This window comes from Mirounga leonina, unplaced genomic scaffold (assembly GCF_011800145.1).
Source record: "Mirounga leonina isolate KUSES-001 unplaced genomic scaffold, KU_Mleo_1.0 Mir_82, whole genome shotgun sequence".
In the NCBI taxonomy this organism is placed as follows: Eukaryota; Metazoa; Chordata; class Mammalia; order Carnivora; family Phocidae; genus Mirounga; species Mirounga leonina.
This window is the reverse complement of record NW_023270825.1, coordinates 40,722,436-40,743,137: the sequence shown is the minus strand read 5'-3', so window position 1 is coordinate 40,743,137 and position 20,702 is coordinate 40,722,436. Positions and strand designations below refer to the sequence as shown.

Sequence of the window (20,702 nt, the reverse complement as noted above, 5' to 3'; positions counted from 1 at the left end):
GTCTTCTCGTTATTTTCTTTCTTTAATTTTCTATAACCAATCATTTATTGGGATTTTTCACCTCTTCCTTCAAAATGTGTCCAGGGTCTCTTTTTATTCCTTTTGCCACTTTACCCTCGATTTATGGTAATTACCTCCAAGTTCCCTTAACTTGATCCCTGAGCTTTTTGCTAAATTGACTGTTTTTCTAGAAGCAATTTTTAATTTTTACAGAGAAATAGTTTTAAAATACTGATTTAATCATGATTGTCCCATTCTCCAAAAAACCCCACAAAACTTTCACTGACTGCCTAATGGATGAATTCTGCGTTCTTTAGATGGATGTCTGGAGGCCATCCCAGCTCTTAGTTCGTTTCCCATTTCCAGTGTAAGCTCTGTACTCACATTCTTTCTTAACTGCTCCCTGTGTCAGACACTTCACTCTTCTAAACCTTTACCCTTGCCTTAAATCAATTAGTATTTACTGAGGATATGCAGTGAGTTCAGCTCTAAATTCCTTAGAAGAGAGAGAAGTATGAATCTTGTAACACCTTGCTCTCAAGAATCTTATTATATACATCTAAGAGATTACATAGCAATTAAAGATTATATAGTCCTTTTTTTTTTTGAAGTATGAAGCCTAACGCAGGGCTTGAACTCACGATCCTAAGATCAAGACCTAGCTGGGCTTAAGAGTTGGACACTTAACAGACTGAGCACCCAGGCACCCCTCTATCATCATCATTTTTTTTTTTTTAAGATTTTATTTATTTATTTGCCAGAGAGAGAGAGAGCACAAGCAGGGGGAGTGGCAGGCTCCCTGCTGAGCAAGGAGCCTGATGCGGGACTCGATCCCAGGACCCTGGGATCATGACCTGAGCTGAAGGCAGATGCTTAACTGACTGAGCCACCCAGGCGTCCCCCTCTATCATGATTTTTAAAACTTGGTGCAGACACTGGAGTAAAGCGGAGTATTAGGGAAAGGAAGGGTACACCTAGGCTTTGGAAATGGCAAGTCTGATGGGTTGGTTGGGAAATCTAATCTTTGCTTACTCAGGGAAGGAATGAGAAGAAAGGATGGGCAAGAGAATTATTTCATGTGAGGAATCAATAATACTTAGTAATACCTGTCTCCATTTTCTCCTTTTCCTGCTCCTCTCTTCTGAAATGTCTTAAGGTTCAGCTCAAGTCCTACCTTTTCTACAGAGTCTCCCCTAACCACTCTAACATAACTATGCCCCTTCTCTGAATTTTATATTTTGAATTTTGAATTTGGTATCACATATATCTCCCAACAACAGTGTTGGCACAAAACATGTCCCAAATTAGATCCTTTAAAGAACTGAGGCCATTTTTTTAAGGTTTTTATGTGCATATAAATACATTATTCAGTTACTATTTATAATAGATTTACTTTATATAAGAAAAGTCTGAAAATCCTTTGAGCCTTTCAGTTGTACAGGCAGACAAGTAAATAGGTTTGGATTCAGAATATTTAGGTCATAATTTGCCAAGAGATTTTTTTTTTTTAATTCCTTCATTTACTCAACAGACTTATTGTTTGCCAGGTGATGTAGAAAATATAAGACACCAATCGCACGTTTGATAATTTTATAATTTAATGCAGACAATAATTCAAGTAACTATATATATAGTAGTATATGTTCAACATTAGGACTTCTTCCCTGAGAGATTACATTTGTATAAAGGAGATCCAGAAAGCCTTCATGAAGCTATTGCTTTTGAACCGAGCCTTGATGGATTTAAAGTTAGTTAAACAAAGCTTCTCTAGAGGACTTTCTTAGACGAAACAAGATAAGTAAAAGCAGAGAAGCAAGGTGTTTGTTCATGGAACTGTTTGCTCTGGGAATCCATTTTGGCTAAATTTTAGACACGAATGAGAGAATCACAGGAAATAAGACTGGGAAGATAATTTGGATCTAGGGCAGAAGGGCGGCCATAATTCTGCATAGAATTTTGTGGAAGAGTAACATTATTTGAGCTGCATATTTTGGAATGTTAATGAGACAGTAGTATGTTGAATAGATTGTTGGAAAGGCTAGAAATGGCACGAATCAATTTGGAGGCCAATTTAGTGGTTCACAGGTGAGGTAATTAAGCCCTGGGCTGTGTCTACTCATCCTTTAAAACTTAACTTAAGCCTTTGCTGCCATACCTCTTCCTTCCCTGGGTTGAGTTAAGTCTTCCTCCTAGATGTTTTCATATCTCCGTACTTACCCTCCATGGTGTTCTTTTTGTGTTTACCTCTCCATTATGCTGTTAGCTCCTTGAGGACAGACACAACTTTATTATTAGTTTAATGACCAGCACCCAACAGACAAACATTTACTGCCATCTGATGTTAAGACAGCTGATATGACTGCCAAGCATTTTTAATTATCTGGATATATACTGTTTAATACGATAGCCATGAGTCCTAAGTGACTGTTTACATTTAAATGTGAGAGATGAACCATGAGAGACTATGGACTCTGAGAAACAAACTCAGGGTTTTAGAGGGGAGGGGGTGGGGGGATGGATTAGCCGGGTGATGGGTATTAAGGAGGGCATGTACTGCATGGAGCACTGGGTATTATAGGAAAACAGTGAATCGTGGATCACTGCATCAAAAACTAATGATGCATTGTATGGTGACTTATATAACATAATAAAATAAAATTAAAAAAATAAATGTAACTTAATTAAAATTAAATAGAAATTAAATAATCAGTCTCTCAGTTGCACTAGCCACATTTCAGGTGCTTAGCAGCTGCAGAACATTTCCATCATCGCATAAAGTTCTGTGGATGGTGCTAGGTTGTAGCAGAGGGGCTGGTGTTAGGGATGATAATGAGCAGATAAATTTCAGCAGTTTATTAGTAGACTTTAATTTTTTTTTAAATATTAAGTGCTATAAAGAATATATAAAGATTAGCTATTTACTAATGTTAAGGCATTTGTTATTTTTAAAAGTTAAGAAATAAAAAGTTCTTACTCAGATTTTCTTTGATTTGTTTTCTTTTTTTTTTTTTTAGATTTTATTTATTTGAGAGAGACAGAGATAGTGAGATAGAGAGCACAAGTGGGGAGGAGAGGGAGAAGCAGGCTCCCCACAGAGCAGGGAGCCCGATGCGGGACTCGATCCCAGGACCCTGGGATCATGACCTGAGCCGAAGGCAGATGCTTAACCGACTGAGCCACCCAGGCACCCTGATTTGTTTTCATTACTAAAAATTGTAATGCTCTGGTAAGAAAGGGAACTTAGGTGTTGTAGAACCTACGTGTTTATTTTGAACAAATAGCAGATTTCAAAATAGATCTTGATTGAAGTGTATTTTTAACACATTATAATATGTCGGGGTACCTGGGTGGCTCAGTTAGACTCTTGATTTTGGCTCAGGTCATGATCTTAGGGTCCTGAGATTGAGCCCCAAGTTGGGCTTTGCACTCAGCATGGAGTCTGCCTGAGATTCTCTCTCTCTCTCTCTCCCCCCCCTCCCTGTGATCCTCTCCCCCACTCACACACACACACATTCTCTCGCTCTCTCTTTCCTTCTCTCTCTAAATAAATAAAATCTTAAAAAAAATTATAATATGTCCAATTTTCATCATGGATCATATGTTTTACTTTTTGGACAATAAATATGTAGCTTAGAATAAATCCTAATTTTTTAAAGTGGTGGTCACATTGTAATTTATATTGTATTAGCTATTCATTGTATAATCTAATGACTGAATAAATTTAGTATCTAGAAAACCAGTGTGCTAAATAAAAATCACAAGACAGCCTTCTTTTTTAAGTAATTCATTACTGACAGTGAAACTATTTCTTACAAAATATAATCCACCTGAGAAGTGAGGGGGATCCAGAATTATTCTTTTCAAAAAATTACACGTTTTTTGAGCAAGGGAGATTAGGAACCAATCTGTTCTTATTTTATATTTCAGGTAGTATCTCCCAGCTGTAATGATGACATCATGGTGAAAAAAGACCAGTGTTTAGTTCGATCATTTCTCGATTCTAAATTGTGAGTCACTTAATAGTGTTACATTGGGAGAAAGAAAATGAAATCACAGTGATAAACTCTTCCACAGTCCAAGCTTTATTTTTAAAAGTCTGATCATTTCATGAACTGAGAAGTCATTACATAATATGCTTTACTTTTTGTAAGTTACTTTTTCTGAAAAATTTTATATAAAAACTGAACAACAGCATGTGAGAATAATATTTAAAAAGTTTTATAAAGCATGGTATTGGTTTTCTCTTCAGTTGTAAAAATTTGGTATTTTTATTATGTATACTGTTTCATACTATGAACTATGAAAGTTACTTTTCACAGAATTAGAATATTACTAAAATAATCATTTTGACTTTTTTTCTGATTAAGTCACATTTTTAGAAACTTTAATCTCAGCTTTGCTTTGTTTCCCAAAAAGGATATAAAAAAGAAAAAATTATATGTGTTTATGTGTGTGGAGAGAGAGAGATGTAATTCTCTGGAAATTTTAATATATCTTACAGTGATAAAAATATTTTAATATTACCTTATATTAAATTTTTTTTACTAAGTTGAGTAGTAAATTTAAGAAATAATAAAGATCAAGAAAAATAGACATTGTGTCTTCTATAAGGAAAATATCATGCTGATCTAAACTACCCTATACTGTGTATAGGAAGATTGCATAAACTATTAACAAATGTGAGGCTTTCAGATTAGTGTATTTTGAGTATGTGAATCTTAAGAATTAAGATACTAGCTTTGCCTATATTATCTCTTGCCCTTTATTAAGGATTAGGACATACATGGTCTTTTTAAAACACAGGCAAAATAATTTTGATTTTGAGATTTACATTTTTCTATGTGTTTATATTATTTAAGTGATAATTTTTATCTAATAATGGTTTCCCTTCCCTTTATTCTTTGTAATTAGTTATTCTATAGCAAGAAAGGATATCAAGGAAGTAGATATTCTCAATCTACCTGAATCAGAGCTCTCTGCTAAACCAGGTAAAATAGGAATGAATCAGTCCATTATTTCATGATGTGGCTCTAAATGGTAAATAGTGACTAAACCAAGACTGAATATTCTCTGGTGCCATTTTAATTGTTTAGAGTTAATATTTACTTTTATTTGATGGCTATTTTTTTAAGGGCTAGATAAGATATTTTATTTGTAATTTTTAAGTAAGCTTAACTTTTCCATGTTTTACCATTAATACTTTTAACAGTATTTTCTAGAGTAATAATGAACAATAATATAACATTATGACTCAGATATATTGAAGTTTACTGTATTTACAAGGGACAGCTGAATTTGAGTCCAGATCTTCTGACTCTGACTGTTATTCTATTATTCTATGTTGCTAATTCCATAACAACTGTTTATTCTTAGGGCTACAGAAAGCAAGCATCTTCTTAAAAACTAGAATTGTTCCTGATAATTGGAAAATGGATATAAGTGAAATCCTTGAATCATCCAGTAGTGATGATGAAGATGGTCCAGCTGAAGAAAATGATGAAGAGAAGGAAAAGGAGGCCAAAAAGGAAGAAGAAGAGGTGGTAGGTGAAATTTTATGTTTGTAACATAAAGACATTTTAATATTTTAAAGTAAAAATTACTGCCTTTGTATATTTTCCCTCATTTAGATGTGCTATATTATTTGTTTCTGCCTTTTTCTAGCTCAAATTGATTTTGTGATTTTTTTGGATTCTAACTTATTGGGTAAATCAGAACTAATTTTTTTAGCATACAAAGAACTTTTCAGGTTAAATAATCAAGTACAAACTTTGCAAACAACCATGGAGAAAAGAAATGTAACTTTTAGGTGTATTACATGTGTTAATTCATTTAAATTGTTACCACGTGGAATAACTAGTATTATCCTACTTTAAAGGTGGGGAAGGTGAAGGTCACAAAGGTTAAGTAACTTTCCCAAAGTTGCACAGCTCAAATGTGGAGAATGGGGATTTGAACCCTGATCTGATATGTCTGAATTTAGAAACTTTACCTCTTTCAGTTATTTTACAGTATCTCAAGAATGGTGGGGATTAAGAAACCTATCCGAACTGAAAGAATATTTCATTTGGCAGTTTTATAAATCAGAGAAAAGAGATTGTTTTTATAAGTGCTAATGGTTTTTTGGGTAATATGTCATTTAGGATATATATCTATAAATGTAGGAAATTATTCATGGGCTACCACATAATAGCTTATATGAATATTGTTGTCTATTTATTCAGCAATGTTTTGTCAAGTGGGATAAACTGGTAGTATATTTTTGGTTGTTATGAGGTAAAGAGACCTAGGGGCAGACAAAGAGAATGAGTTTACCAAAAAGAAGACCTATTTGAGCATGAAAAATATTTGCTTGGAAAACGTGGAATGCTTGTTTCTGTTTTACATGTACAAATATGAATTTATGAAATAAAATGAGTATACTTGTATGTGATGAAGGGTATGTGATATTTCTTTCCTTTTACTTCCCCTGCAGTATTTGGTTTTTTGCACTCTGAAATCAGAATGGCGGTTCATACTTACAGGCTGCCTACAGAGTTGCCATAGTAACGTGCTGTTGGTTTTAAGTGAGCATGCTCGGAAAGACAGGAAGGTTTAGCAGAGGCTTGGCAGGTTGCCAATGGAGGTTTGCCAGATGCTTTGAAATGGGCTGTCTTTCTTTTCCTTTCATGTAATGTCTGATTTTCATGTGGAAGAGAATGTAAGTAGTGCTGGATAACCCTGCGGATGCTATGCCCTAAGAGGGAAAGCAAATATTTGCAAGTCAGACTGAAAAATGTTCAGACACTGTACTGATTAAGTAGAAGGGGAATCTAACCATTTTGCATTTGAAAGAAAATGCAGCATATAGGTAAGATTTTTTTTCTAAAATATATTTAGTTACCATTTTGATTGCCAAAAACGGGGTTAAATGAGAATTTTAGGTGTTGATGATGTGGCTAATAATGGTAGGGCTCATAACCAAGCGTAATTGTTTCTTGTAAAAGAGACAGTAGGAGTCTATTTTTAGACTATCAGAGGTTGAAGGCTATTTTTCTGAAACAAGATAGATTTTGAAATGAAAATGATAATGAGACAGTTGGGCAGAATTCAGAATTTAAAGTCTATTAAATGTGATTTTTATATTTTATCTGTATTTATTTAGAGATTATATGTTTTCAGGGTAAATAGGCCACATTTTCAGGGTGTGAACTGTTGCAGTCTGATTTTGCCTTTTTTTTTAAAGAATTAGCATTAGTTAGGATCTGATATTGCCAAATATTGAAAAAAGATTAGTTTATTTTTGCTAATACTTTTAATTGCTGTCCCTTTTAGAATGCATTTTCTTTACTCCCCACCCCCCCCAAAAGCAAACCCTGAAATTTTAAACAAAGAGAGAAAAAAGAGCTTTGTAGTAAGGTTGGAAAAGATGGCTATAAAATAGTAAATAGTAAATAGTGTTCTTATTACAGCTACTAATTTCATAAAAATCACAGCGTTTTATTCAAGCTGTTAGTAAATGTTAGTAAAAAGGAATGAAGAGCAGAGGCAAGCTCTGTTACCTATTGTTTGCAGGTAGTAGGTAAAGAAATTTTAAAATGTAAGGACATTTGTAAGGGATAGTATCTTCTTAAAATGTGTTACTTAAATTATGAACCTGTTAAAATTAAGTGAAAAAGAATGCTTTTCATTTACTGAAAAATAAAAGCAAAATTACAACATTTAGGCACTGAGTTGTCTGTTAATTTAAATTATTTTCCAGATGGTCAGTTTCATAGCATATACTTTATTGAATTACTTGACAGGAACTAATTCCTCTTTTTTTCTGGCCGTAGAGGTAGATTTCTTGAGTGAGATTTTGGTTGCCTTAGAAAAAAAAAAAAAGCTGCATTTCTTGCTCTTGGATTTAAGATTTAGTTGCTGAATCATTCTAATTTGTCTTGAACAGTAATTTTTAAAAATTTAATGTATTGATAAACTGAAAAACAGTTTAGTCTATATGTAACAAAGGAAAAAAAAGTCGGTATGGTATAAAATTAATTAAAGTCTGATAAGCCAGGGCCTACCTGGCTTAGTCATTATAGGCCTTTACTACATAGGTGAGGCTAAGCTGTTGTATTACATTGTAGATCATATTCTTCCTGAAACGTAGTAATGCTATGCTTCTCATGAAAATGTAATGTTGCTTTATAATGATAAAAAAGATCTTTAACATTCTGTAAGCCACTATAACAGTACTTTAGCTTGTCATTTAATGTAAATTTTATGCAGTAGAATCATACAAGTGTTAGATACTTCTGCAGTATTAAGAGGAGTGGACATTGTTTTCATATTTGATGCTTTGAGTACCCTAAAATAGCCTAAATAAGATTTGAGATTCATGGCTTTACCACGGAGGAGCATCTTTTTTTTACTAATTATTATTTCGAATTCCTAAGCATTTGTAGTTCAGGATTGGAATACAAGAAATATGTTTCATACTGTTACTGGGTAGGAAAAGACTTGAGAGTCTGACAGGAAGTAGGTCCAATCTATATTGATGACTGTAAATTTTAACTTGTTGATAATTATATTGAAAAAGAGCCCTGGAGAATATTTTTGTAGGTATTACTTAAATGTCTTTTGTTAAGAAAATTTTATAATAGAAAAGATACACTGATTTCCTTTTGAGCTTTGAAATTGATTGAAAAGTCCATGTAAACATACGTAATGGTGTTTATTCATAAGTTATTCCTTATATTCACTTTGGATGAATGTAGGAAAGTTGTCTAAGGATAAAGTGAATAGGTGAAGACGTTAAGGGGGATTTGACTAGTTGCATATCCTTTTAGTTTGCTATATGTAGTCTTATGTGTTGGGCCCTTACAAAAATCCCTTCTAATTTCATATTTAGTAATGAAAATAAGAATTTAGTGAGTTTTTACAAGAGATGCTCTTTTTTTGCTTAGAAGGACTGACACCCATTTCTCCAATCTTTGAATTTCCTAGGGATCACTGTTGTATCTATTGCCTAGGATTATATTCCACTATTATAAAAATCAAAGTGCTTGTGTTTTTTTATTTATGGAGACTGGAATTTTTTTCTTATGGTTAAATCAAGTGTTATTTGTATTTATGTTGTCTTGTAAAGGCATTCGTTAGTGATCTTGAATCACTTTGGGTATAAACCTATAGTAAATGCTTGATAACTCAGGAAAATTATGCTAAGTCAATAAAATTTAAAGAAAAATTTAAAGGTAATATTAGCATTTTAGGTATATCTAGTAACTCAAGCTGTCAAGTGTTTCTAAGCAGATTCTATAAAGTCAGTTTTCAATGAATAATTGAGACTTTAACTTGCATTCAAATATAATAACTTATTTGCAAAAGTCTTGAAGTTTAGCTTGTTGAACAAGCAAACAAAAATGTCCTAATGTGTTCAGCAAGACCTTTCCTCACAGAATTAGTGTAAGACTAACCAAATTAGGTTCACCTAATCAGATTAATGAGGATTGCATATTTGTACACACAATTATAGCTGCATTTTTATGTATTTACAAAAAGTCACTTCTCAGATCAAATTATTTCATAGTTGTGGGAGCATGAAAGAGGGTTGACTGAATATAAAGCCTTAGATGTGATTGTATGCAAACCACAGTTTGATGATGAAAAGTAGAATGTGTGTACCTTTTCAAGTAGGGGGGAAAATGATTAGTCTCGTCAAGTCTGATAGAATACAAGAGTCATATAATAATTTGTTATTTAGGCAGATTGTTGTCGAACTGTTTTCTGAAATTATGAAAGTGCCTTACCACGTAATGAATAATATATCATGACATCTTATGTGTTCCCTGAAAGTTTCTGTTTCAGTGTATACAACAGGGAAGAATGATACCATTCTAAATTTTATGACCACCAGTTTTTGCTGGGCCTTCAACACCATTAGTCAGTTTCCAGTTTCTATAGTCAAATCACTGTGTCCGCTAACCCTGCCCCACTCCACTCCAACTTGAGAAAGAAACTAGGAATATCAGATTGGGAGCATGTGCTACACTTCACTTGCCTGCTCTCCTTCCCTTAAGTACAGTTGATAATATGTTGCTCTCTTCTATATGATGAATCTCTCAATTTATGCTCTGGATCTCATTCCCTTTTTTCTTATCTTAAATTTTGAATGACTACTTCTTTCCAGGATCTTTAACCTATTCCGTTCTATTGTTTCTTTCTCATCAGTTTTTAAACACATGCTTCCATCTCTCTTAACCTTCTGACAACCCCTCCACCTGCTGTCCTCTTTCCTCACCCTTATGACTAGATTACTCAGTTACATCCACTGTTCTATTTCCTGACCTCCTGTTCACTCTTAATTCACTGTAGTGTGTCTTGTACTCCCACCACAGCTAAAACAACCAGTGACCTTCAACAAATTTTCTGTACTAAATCCAAAAAATATTTGTCATGATCTCATTTGACTCCTTAGCAGTATTCAGCATTTTTGACATGCCTACCCTCTTCAGTTACCTGACATCCATGACATTACTTTTTATTTCTAGTTTACTTCCTAACTAAATGATATAATGACTCCAAATCTATATGTACATCAAAGATGTCTCTTCTTAGCCCCAGACATTTATAGTAAACTGCCAACGAGGCTTATTTTGTAAGTACTCAAACTCAATATGTACAAGAACTGTTTTCATTTTTTCCCCCACACTGGTCCTTTTCATGGTTGTCCCTAGTTTATTTGAATAGAAGCATGATCCACCAATTATCCAAACCAGATACATGGCAGTCACCTTAATCCTCCCACTCTTGCCCTTCTAACCAATGAGACACCAAATTTTCTTTCTTCTGCCTACTTGATAGCTTTCAGGTTTGCCTACTTCCCCGTTTCTACTCTCTGCCACCATAGTCTAAGCCACTATTCTCCTTTACTTACACGAATGCAGTAGTAACCTTCCTATGTCCCTGCTTGCCTGCTGGCCTTCTCCAGTCTATTCCCTGCACTGAATCTAGCAGATTTTTTTAAATGAGAAATCTCAATGTGATTCCTCTTGGAAAAAATTGATTTTAGGGCACAGAAGTAGTTGTATTTATTCTTTTATATTGAAATACTTCTAAAACATATTGTATAATGTCACCTCTTCCTAAAAGTAGTATATTGGACATTACTTACCTTCGTATTTACTCAAGATTTAATTATTGTGTTCTTTTTTTTTTTTTTTTTTTTTAAGATTTTATTTATTTGTCAGAGAGAGTGAGCCAGTGAGCACAAGCAGGGAGAGTGGCAGGCAGAAGGAGAAGCAGGCTCCCTGCTCAGCAGGGAGCCTGATGTGGGTTTTAATCCCAGGACCCTGGGATCATGACCTGAGCTGAAGGCAGATGTTTAGCCGACTGAGCCACCCAGGCATCCCTGTATTCTTTTAATACAGTCCTGTCATGGCTTTTAGCCCTTATCCTAAATGATTAGTGCCTATTAAGGTTGTGAATTTTCTCTGTTTCCTTTCTTCTAAAATCTATATTGTCAACTGATAGTTTTTACATATGATAACTTTCTGGACAGTTTAGAATTCTACTTGTGGCGCATGGGCTTTACTGGTAGCCTAGGGGGAGTCGTTTTGACTAATGGATCACCAGTTACTAGACTTAATGTTTTTGGGTTTTTTCTTTTTCTTTTTCTTTTTTTTTTTTTTTTAAGATTTAATTTATTTATTTGAGAGAGAGAGTGAGAGAGAGAGCACAAGAGGGAGGAGCGGGAGAGGGAGAAGCAGACTCCCCGCCGAGTAGGGAGCCCGACGCGGGACTCGATCCCGGGACTCCAGGATCATGACCTGAGCCGAAAGCAGTCACTTAACCAACTGAGCCACCCAGGCTCCCCTTTTTCTTTTTTTAACTACATTTTCTTTTTCTTTTTTTTTAATTTTTAAAATTTATTTGACAGAGAGAGAGCGTGAGCACAACTAAGGGAAGAGGGAGAGGTAGAAGCAGGCTCCCCACTGAGCAGGGAGCCCTACGCGGGGCTCGATCTCAGGACCCTGAGACTATGACCTGAGCTGAAGGCAGACAGTTAACAGACTGAGCCACCCAGGCAACCCTAAGTTTTCTTTTTAAATTTAGCTTTTCATTTGTTATATTTCACTGAGGTGTTATGACAACAAAATATATCAATTATACCAGAGCATACATCATCAGTAAGATGTAGCTTTCCTTGTACTAGAGTTAAAACATTTAGCTTTTGTAGGAGATAGAAACAGGCAAAGATGCCAAAACTGAGTTATGTTCTCAGCTTAGTTTTGGAGAGTTAGTGAGTTTTAAAGATTGTTTATTGAATCCTCACAACAGGATTTTTTATGAGTGAGGAAACAGAGGTGTAGAGATATTACAGAAGTTTTCACAGACTTTTAAAAAATTTTTCTCTTGGGCGCCTGGGTGGCTCAGTTGGTTAAGCGACTGCCTTCGGCTCAGGTCATGAAAAATAAGCACAGTATCCTGGAATGTATTTTTTTAAGAAAGGAAGAAGGTGTCATATAATCATTAATAATTTATTAAGGATACCTGTAGGGTCTCATGAGCAGTGAGATACCCATCAACAAAAGACGTGTACTTCACATACAATACAGTACAGTGAAGTGAAAGCACAAAAATCAAGTTTAGTTTAGTTTTCAAGTTTAGTTATACCCTTTGGCACTCTCAAAATGTTGGTTTTTGTGGCTCTAATCTGTTCTGTGCTAAGAAACTATTCTGACCTACTCCTTAGAACCATGTATAAGATACATGGGTGTGAGGAGCTTTGTGTAAAGTGCATCATCTTTTACTGACATATTTTCGCAATTTGGACACTTGCTGTATATTGTCCTAATTTGTGTTCTGGGGAGGTGATTTGCTAGCTAGGTAAGTTAATAGCTCAGCAAAAACAGGTATTTTATTTATCTCTTATCCCAGTAAAATGCAGAAAGTCCCATCTTTCACTAGAATTCACACCATTTCTGAATGAATAATCATTTTCTGAACCATGTATTTAGGAAAAGAATGAAGTGAATGCTAACAAGTGATTGTGCCACAGCGACCCGTGACTTTAGAACATCCTCAGCCATTCTTTTTTTCTTTTTTTTAAAGATTTACTTATTTGAGAGAGAGACAGAGAGTATGAGTGGGGGAGGGGCAGAGGGAGAGGGAGAAGCAGGCTCCCCACTGAGCAGGGAACCCAATGCGGGGCTCTATCCCGGAACCCTGGGATCACGACCTGAGAGCCCAATGCAGATACTTAACCGACTGAACCAGTCAGGTGCCCCCATTCTCAACCATTCTTATTTTTTCTTTTATTTGACTCCTGTTGCATTTATATTATCATTAATGCTAGCTCTGAAACTCAGTGAATGTGAAATAATCGAAGAAAATCTCCCCAGTTTATTTTCACAGACATTGTTTTCATTCACATAATAATAACAGAGTGTCTTAGCTAAATGCCAGTCCCTGGTGATAAAATTGTGGGTAAAATAGGCATGTCTTTAACCTTTCGAGCCCTTACAATGTGTGGGAACCTTTAGGATTATAAACATGAATAACTTAAACTGAAAAGAGTCTCAGCGTTTATTCCTCTCTCTTTCTCCTGGAGTAGGGGGTCATCTTTCCATCATCGGAGAGCAAGACTAATTCAAGCATTGGTCCTCCTCCTTGTGGACTGTTGTAATAACTGCCCTTTCACTTCCAATCCATCAAACTCATTCTTGGCAGAGAGCTTTTAAAAACACAAATCTGATACAATTCCTCTCCAGCTCTCTCAGATTCCAGTTCTGATTCTCTAGCATATCATTAAAAAGTGCTTTTTTTTTTTTTAAGATTTTTTATTTATTCATTTGAGAGAGATAAAGAGAGAGAGAGCATGAGCAGAGAGAGAGGCAGAGGGAGAGGGAGAAGCAGGCTCCCGCCGAGCCAGGAGCCCGATGTGGGGCTCGATCCCAGGACCCCGGGATCATGACCTGAGCCGAAGGCAGACGCTTAACCATCTGAGCCACCCAGGCGCCCCAAAAAGTGCTTTCTTAATCACAGCCTGCCGTGATCATGGTTATGCTGTTTGCTTTAGCTCCTGGGCTCTCCAATCTTCACATTTTGAGGCTTTCCCTAATATAACCACTATTACTCCATCCCCAGCAGAACCACTGACCCCCTCCTGTATTTTTTTATGTATTTTGCAACAGTTTTAATGTATTACATTGGCTTGTTTTTCATTGCTACACCCTCTGCTAGACTCAGAGGGTCAAAAGTAGAAAGTACCATGTCTTCTCATTTTAATCACAGTACTTTTGCATATCCCTCCCTGACTTATGGTAGACATCAATAAATGTCTGAACTGAATTTGAAGATACAGTTTCCAAAGTCAGAAAAACTCACATTTTACTAGATAGATGCACAACTACATATATAACACTGGGTAGTATATATTGATGCTAAATAAAATTATAAATTTCTTGAAATTAGATCACGTTCATCCTTCTTCCATATCCTTAACCCTGTTCTCCATCCTGACATTTTACTGGGTACATAATTCCTCTTCACATGCTTGACTAAATGAAGGAAAGAAGGCGTATCAGCAGTGTAGTGGACTTTACGTACCATTATTACAAGCTTATATTACTCTAAAACCCTTTAAGAATGCAATACCTTCTGGTTATTGACCAGGAGAGAGATACTACAGGTATGAAGGTACCATGAACAGGGGCACCTGGCTGGCTCAGTCAGTAGAGCATGAAACTCTTGATCTTGGGATTGGGAGTTTGAGCCCCACGTTGGACACAGAGATTACTTAAATAAATAAATCTTTAAAAAAAAAAAAAAACTGCATTAAAAAATACGAACAGAGAAAGCACACCATGAGAGGAAATATGAGCCCCCATACAAAGGCCGTAAAGGCAGATTCTTCCAGTTGGAGGCGTTTTCTAGCATATGCAGTTTTAGTCCAAGGTGACTAATAACATAGCTGTTTGCAAAAAAAAGATTGTGAAGAATTACTTATTTTAAGAAATTAAGCAGTTTTAATTTTTGCAGAGACCATCACGTAAATTTTAAACTGTGTTTCTAGCCTCATCTTTTTTTCTTGTGGAAAATAAATTTCTTCTCAAGCAGGGATTTAGAACAGAATTCTTTATTCATTTATGTCTTGTTTTTACACTTGTTAACTGCACCTGAACTTAGAATTTTATGGCCATAATTTCTCATGGAACTTCATACACTCTTGGACATCCACTAACTTTTATTTTATTTTTAAAGATTTATTTATTTACTAGAGTGCGAGTGCATGAGTGGGCCGGGGGGAGGGGATATCTTCAGCAGACTCCCCAGAGTGTAGAGCCTGAAATGGGGCTTGATCCCAGGACCCTGAGGTCATGACCTGAGCCGAAATCAAGAGTTGGATGCTTAGTCAACTGAGCCACCCAGGTGCCCTGGATATCCACTAACTTTTAAATCAAATGTATTTAAAACACCAATTTTTATCTATAAAACTTAGTAAGAATTTATGAAATGTTTGGTACAACCTTAATAAATACCTAATTTGCAGTTGATGGGTTCTTTTTTTTTTACTTGTTTTTGGAAAAAATTTTGATTTCAAGTCAGTGCCTTTTGAAAAAAATACTTTTTATGTATATTGGATACAGTGGTCTTATTTGAATTCTGCCAGATCAAAACTACTGGAAATGAGGTATTGGTCTGAGGGGAAAATATTGTAATTATGAGGCAGAAGCAAAGCATAGGGGCAATCTGGCATAAGGTTTTTTTCCTCCCCCCATACCAGAAGTCTTTAAAAATAATATTTGAAATGGTTCTTGGGCTAGTGGATTACTTTATTTTTCTTTTTTGAGTTAACTCATTGGTAGTTGTTCTAATTACCTTGTAAAAGCAAAACTTTTTAAATTCACATGGGGAAAAAACTGCTATCTTTTGATTGGAACATTTAGTAATGACCCCTATTAACTCTGTACTGATTGTTAATTCAGTATTGCTAATTTGTGAGGCTTAGAACTTCGACTTAGTTTCTTTGTATTTGTTAAAACTCAAAGTACTCCAGTGCTATAAATCATTCTGAGTGAATGTACTGAAAGATTTTATTCTCTTTCTGTTGATTGCCTCATGGTTTTTTTATTATTATTATATATTTTAATCAACTGCATGTTCATTGATTCTGGCTGCTATATTTTAGCGATTAAAATTCTTCAAGACTACATAATTTTAAAAGACCTCTTCCCCTCTGGACAGTGAATACGCTATTGGCTGATAGTTGCTTTTGCTTTGATTATGGCTTTGAAAGACAAAAATCTAAATTCTTCTTTTAGAACGTAGAAAAGCAGTACTCTGAAATTATAATTTATGTGGATGAAAGATATTAGTGTTTTGTTTGTTTCTCCACAGTATTGTTAAATTTTAAATAAGAATTTTCCCAAGTATTAGTTTATAAGTAGTCTATCAGGAAAGGGAATATTTTATTAAAACCCATAATCTGTTTGACTAGAGCCAAGACTTTGACATTGTAAGAAGAAATCGTTAGATTTACATAATTAGTAAAATTAACACTTAAATAGGTACGTGTAGGAGATTTTTTTTTTTTTTTTTTTACATGATGTTTCCATTGATTCCCCATCCCCCAGGAACTAATTTGTGGTTAGGTATCTAGTTCCTTTCCTTAAATAATTTTCATTTTCTTTTCAGGGGTTGCAAAATCTTATTTACAGAAACTGTGCAAGAAGGGCAAATGAGAAAAGCAGGCTAATGTGATACAAGAAGGGATGGTGGGGCCTGAGACAAAGTGAAATTTTATGAATCATTTAAATATATATAAATTTCTTTATTTTTTTAATAAAGATTTTATTTATTTATTTGACACAGAGAGAGAGACAGCGAAAGAGGGAACACAAGCAGGGGGAGTGGGAGAGGGAGAAGCAGGCTTCCCACTGAGCAGGGAGCCCGATGCGGGGCTCGATCCCAGGACCCTGGGATCATGACCTGAGCCGAAGGCAGATGCTTAACGACTGAGCCACCCAGGCGCCCCTAAATATATATAAATTATTTTAAACCGCTGTGCTATCAAAATAAAACAAAAAAACCTTTGCCATGTGACTTTGCAACCTCTAGTTTATATTCATTCAATAACAAATTTTAACATTTGTATGTGGGTTATTTTTAAATAATGTTTGTAATTATTGTGCTTATCTATCAATACATTTGTGTGGACCACATGCTATTTTGATGGATTTTTTAAAAAACTAAACCAAATGAGGTAAAAACACTCTTACCTGATTCCTGAACCTTTTCCTCATGGCTAGTCTTTTTTTTTTTTTTAAAGATTTTATTTATTTAACAGAGACACAGCGAGAGAGGGAACACAAGCAGGGGGAATGGGAGAGGGAGAAGCAGGCTTCCTGCGGAGCAGGGAGCCCGATGTGGGGCTTGATCCCAGGACCCTGGGATCATGACCTGAGCCGAAGGCAGACACTTAATGACTGAGCCACCCAGGCACCCCCCTCATGGCTAGTCTTAATCCCTATATTGATAATCAAGGGTAGGGTTGGCTTGATAGATGGATGACGGGTAGAGATTATGTATTTTGACAGTTGCATAAAAATATGACCCAAAGTCTAGCATTGTAGAGTTTGGAGGAAATTCATATTTTCCAGTTTTATTAAAATTTATGTTGGGTTCATAAAACAACAATGACAAAAAATTTAAAAAGAAGACTGTATCTCACCCTATTCATTGTTCTATGTATTTATATACTTTACAGCCTGAGGAGGAACTTGATCCTGAAGAGAGGGACAACTTCCTCCAACAGCTTTATAAGTTTATGGAAGACAGAGGTATTTCATGCTCATTATTTAAAAGTAGTTATTTCTTTTACAGTTTTACATTGTAGGTTTATGCATTATTTTTATTAGAATCATGGGTATATAAATTTGGATTTTAAGTAAAGCCTAAGAATCAGTTACAGTTGAAAATAAGTATTTGGAATAAAAACAACTATTAATACTTATTTTGAGCAGAAATATATAGGAAAATTGTATGGGTATAATTATACTTAGTCTATTTGGGACTTATAAAACCAAAAAATGTTATAATAATATTTCAGTAATGGAAAGGGAACGGTTGTCATATTAATCTACATGCCCATTAGTTACTAATGCTATCTTTGCAGGGAGTAAACTAGCCTGATCCTTGGTCTCAACAAATGAAACAAAGTAGGATATCAATTCCTATCTAAATAGAAATAGGATTTTTTTTTTTTTAAAGATTTTATTTATTTGAGAGAGAGGGAGAGAGTGAGAGAGAATGAGCAGGAAGAGCGGCAGAGGGAGAGGGAGAAGCGTACTCCTCGCTGAGCAGGGAGCCTGACTCAGGGCTCTATCCCAGGACCCTGGGATCATGACCTGAGGCAAAGGCAGACGCTTAACCAACTGAGCCACCCAGGCACTCCTAGAATAGGATTTCTAATGGAGTTAAAAGAAATATGGCCTTTATAAATTATTCTACTTTTTGACTTTACATAAGTCCTGGAAAATCCTCCAGTAAATTGGTCCTAGGAATTCTGTGACTTTGAGAAATCATCCTTCAGGTTACTGCTAAGTCTTAACACTTGTGTTCAAGCAGTGAAAATGGATCTATGCCCTAAATTGTACCCTTTCCATTGTGTATGTTCTTGCCCAAGCTTCTTGAACCAGCAACATTGCTGGCTGTACCTTGCAGTTGTAGGTTTTAGTTCTACCCTATTCAATGACAGGTGATTTTATTAGTCATAGAGGTAAATCTAGAGACCACCACAATGCTGTATAAAGAATATAGAGAATATTTTGTGTTGCCTTACATAATTTAAAGGCCTTTAAATATATGCTTCTGATTAATAAAACTTGGGAAATTAGAAATTGGAAAGGTTTATACTGATAGCCTTGTAACAGCATTTTCCATTCCTTCATGTTAAAAAGGTACTCCAATCAACAAACCACCTGTTTTGGGCTATAAAGATCTCAATCTCTTCAAACTCTTTAGACTGGTTTATCATCAAGGCGGATGTGACAATGTAAGTAAGGATGTAATGAAAAGTTAAATTATCTAATGTTGCACTGTTATATGCACTGTAGGTAATAAACACATTTTCTTAATGAACCTAGAATATTAGTGTAAAGATTATTTCCCTTTGTAAATGTTAACAAATAAAAACTTAATTTTCCAGATTGATAGTGGTGCTGTATGGAAGCAAATTTATATGGACCTTGGCATTCCTATTTTGAATTCAGCTGCTTCCTACAATGTAAAAACTGCTTATAGAAAGTAAGTAGTATAGTTCATTCATCAAAGAATACATATTACAGGAATATTTTCCATTTAATTTTTTAACAAACAACACATCAAAGAACATTGAAGTTAGAGAAAGTGTATAAAAAGGTTTAGGTTAATAGAGACGTGTGACTGAATGATATTTCATTGCACCAGGTCGGCTTTACTCCTTTTCATGTTGTCCTGATTTCCTTTTCAAAGTCGGGGATCCAGCAGTGTTAATAGTCTGAAATGATGATACATGTTATAGAGTTATAGCGCTTATGGTGAATAGCCTTCATATCAAAACTATGATAGCTATGTTCAGTTATCACAGTTGCAGATTTTTCAGGAAGAAATTTTATGATCAATATTTCTGTTGATAATCCTGTATAAAACACTGAGAAATTAGTAACAGAAAAAGTACTTTAAAAAAAGTCTTTACTTTTTAAAAATCTGTGTTTATTTAATAATATTCAAGTTAAATGTAAAGACTAAGATTTCCTAAAATGAAATATTGTTTGTTTAGGTATCTCTATGGTTTTGAGGAATACTGCCGCTCTGCAAATATTCAGTTCAGAACTGTTCACCACCATGAACCAAAAGTAAAAGAGGAAAAAAAAGACTTAGAAGAATCAATGGAAGAGGCTCTAAAAGTAGATCAAGAAATGCCTTTAGTAGAAGTGAAGAGTGAACCTGAGGAAAATATTGATTCAAACAGTGAAAGTGAAAGAGAAGAAATAGAATTAAAATCTCCAAGAGTAAGTAGTTAATATTAGTTTTATCTGCTTTATTTTAAACATTACTTATAATTTTTTATTATGGACATTTTCAGATATACACAAAAATAGTCCGGTGAACCTAGTTTATTTTCCAGTATTGAGCTGTGCTTTAGGTAGACTAGTCTGGCTGTTTTTTTCTAAATATAGTAAATATTATTTCTTCTAGCTGAAAAACCATTCCTCCTGTTGTTTTCTATTTATGTCTGTTCAAGTCATTCTCATCTGGGGTCAGTCTCACATATTTACCTTCTTCAAGTCTTTTTTTTTAATTTTTGTTTTTTTTAAAAGATTTTATTTTTTCATTTGAGACACACAGATACAGAGAAAGAGAGAGCATGAACAGGGGGAGAGGCAGGGGGAGAGGGAGAAGCAGGCTCCCCGCTGAGCCAGGAGCCCGATGTGGGGCATGACCTGAGCCAAAGGCAGATGCTTAACGATCTGAGCCACCCAAGCGCCCCTACTTCCTTCAAGTCTTGCTAAATAGTCCCCTCACTGAAGCTTATCCTGGTCATCTTATCTAAAATTGTAATCTACCTCCTCTCTTTGGTATTTGCAATCCCTCTAATGTTGCTCTTTTTATCTGTAATTTACTTTATATTCTCTTAATTATATTTGTTTCTTTTACCCCAGTCTGCACTAGAATCACATCACACTCCAGAAGGGCAGGGA

The 20,702-nt window shown here is 35.1% G+C and overlaps 1 protein-coding gene across 3 annotated transcripts in view; it reads left to right on the top strand.

The window, feature by feature from the left end:
* The window catches only part of ARID4A (AT-rich interaction domain 4A), a 63,741-nt gene that overhangs the window by 17,883 nt on the left and 25,156 nt on the right, over positions 1 to 20,702 (top strand). For all 3 annotated transcript variants that reach the window (XM_034993144.1, XM_034993142.1, XM_034993143.1), the window contains exons 9-15: positions 3,928 to 4,007; positions 4,912 to 4,988; positions 5,374 to 5,540; positions 17,729 to 17,801; positions 18,921 to 19,015; positions 19,169 to 19,266; positions 19,781 to 20,012. In XM_034993144.1, the coding sequence (XP_034849035.1) occupies positions 3,928 to 4,007; positions 4,912 to 4,988; positions 5,374 to 5,540; positions 17,729 to 17,801; positions 18,921 to 19,015; positions 19,169 to 19,266; positions 19,781 to 20,012 (822 nt within the window). The remainder of the gene's footprint in view (positions 1 to 3,927; positions 4,008 to 4,911; positions 4,989 to 5,373; positions 5,541 to 17,728; positions 17,802 to 18,920; positions 19,016 to 19,168; positions 19,267 to 19,780; positions 20,013 to 20,702) is intronic.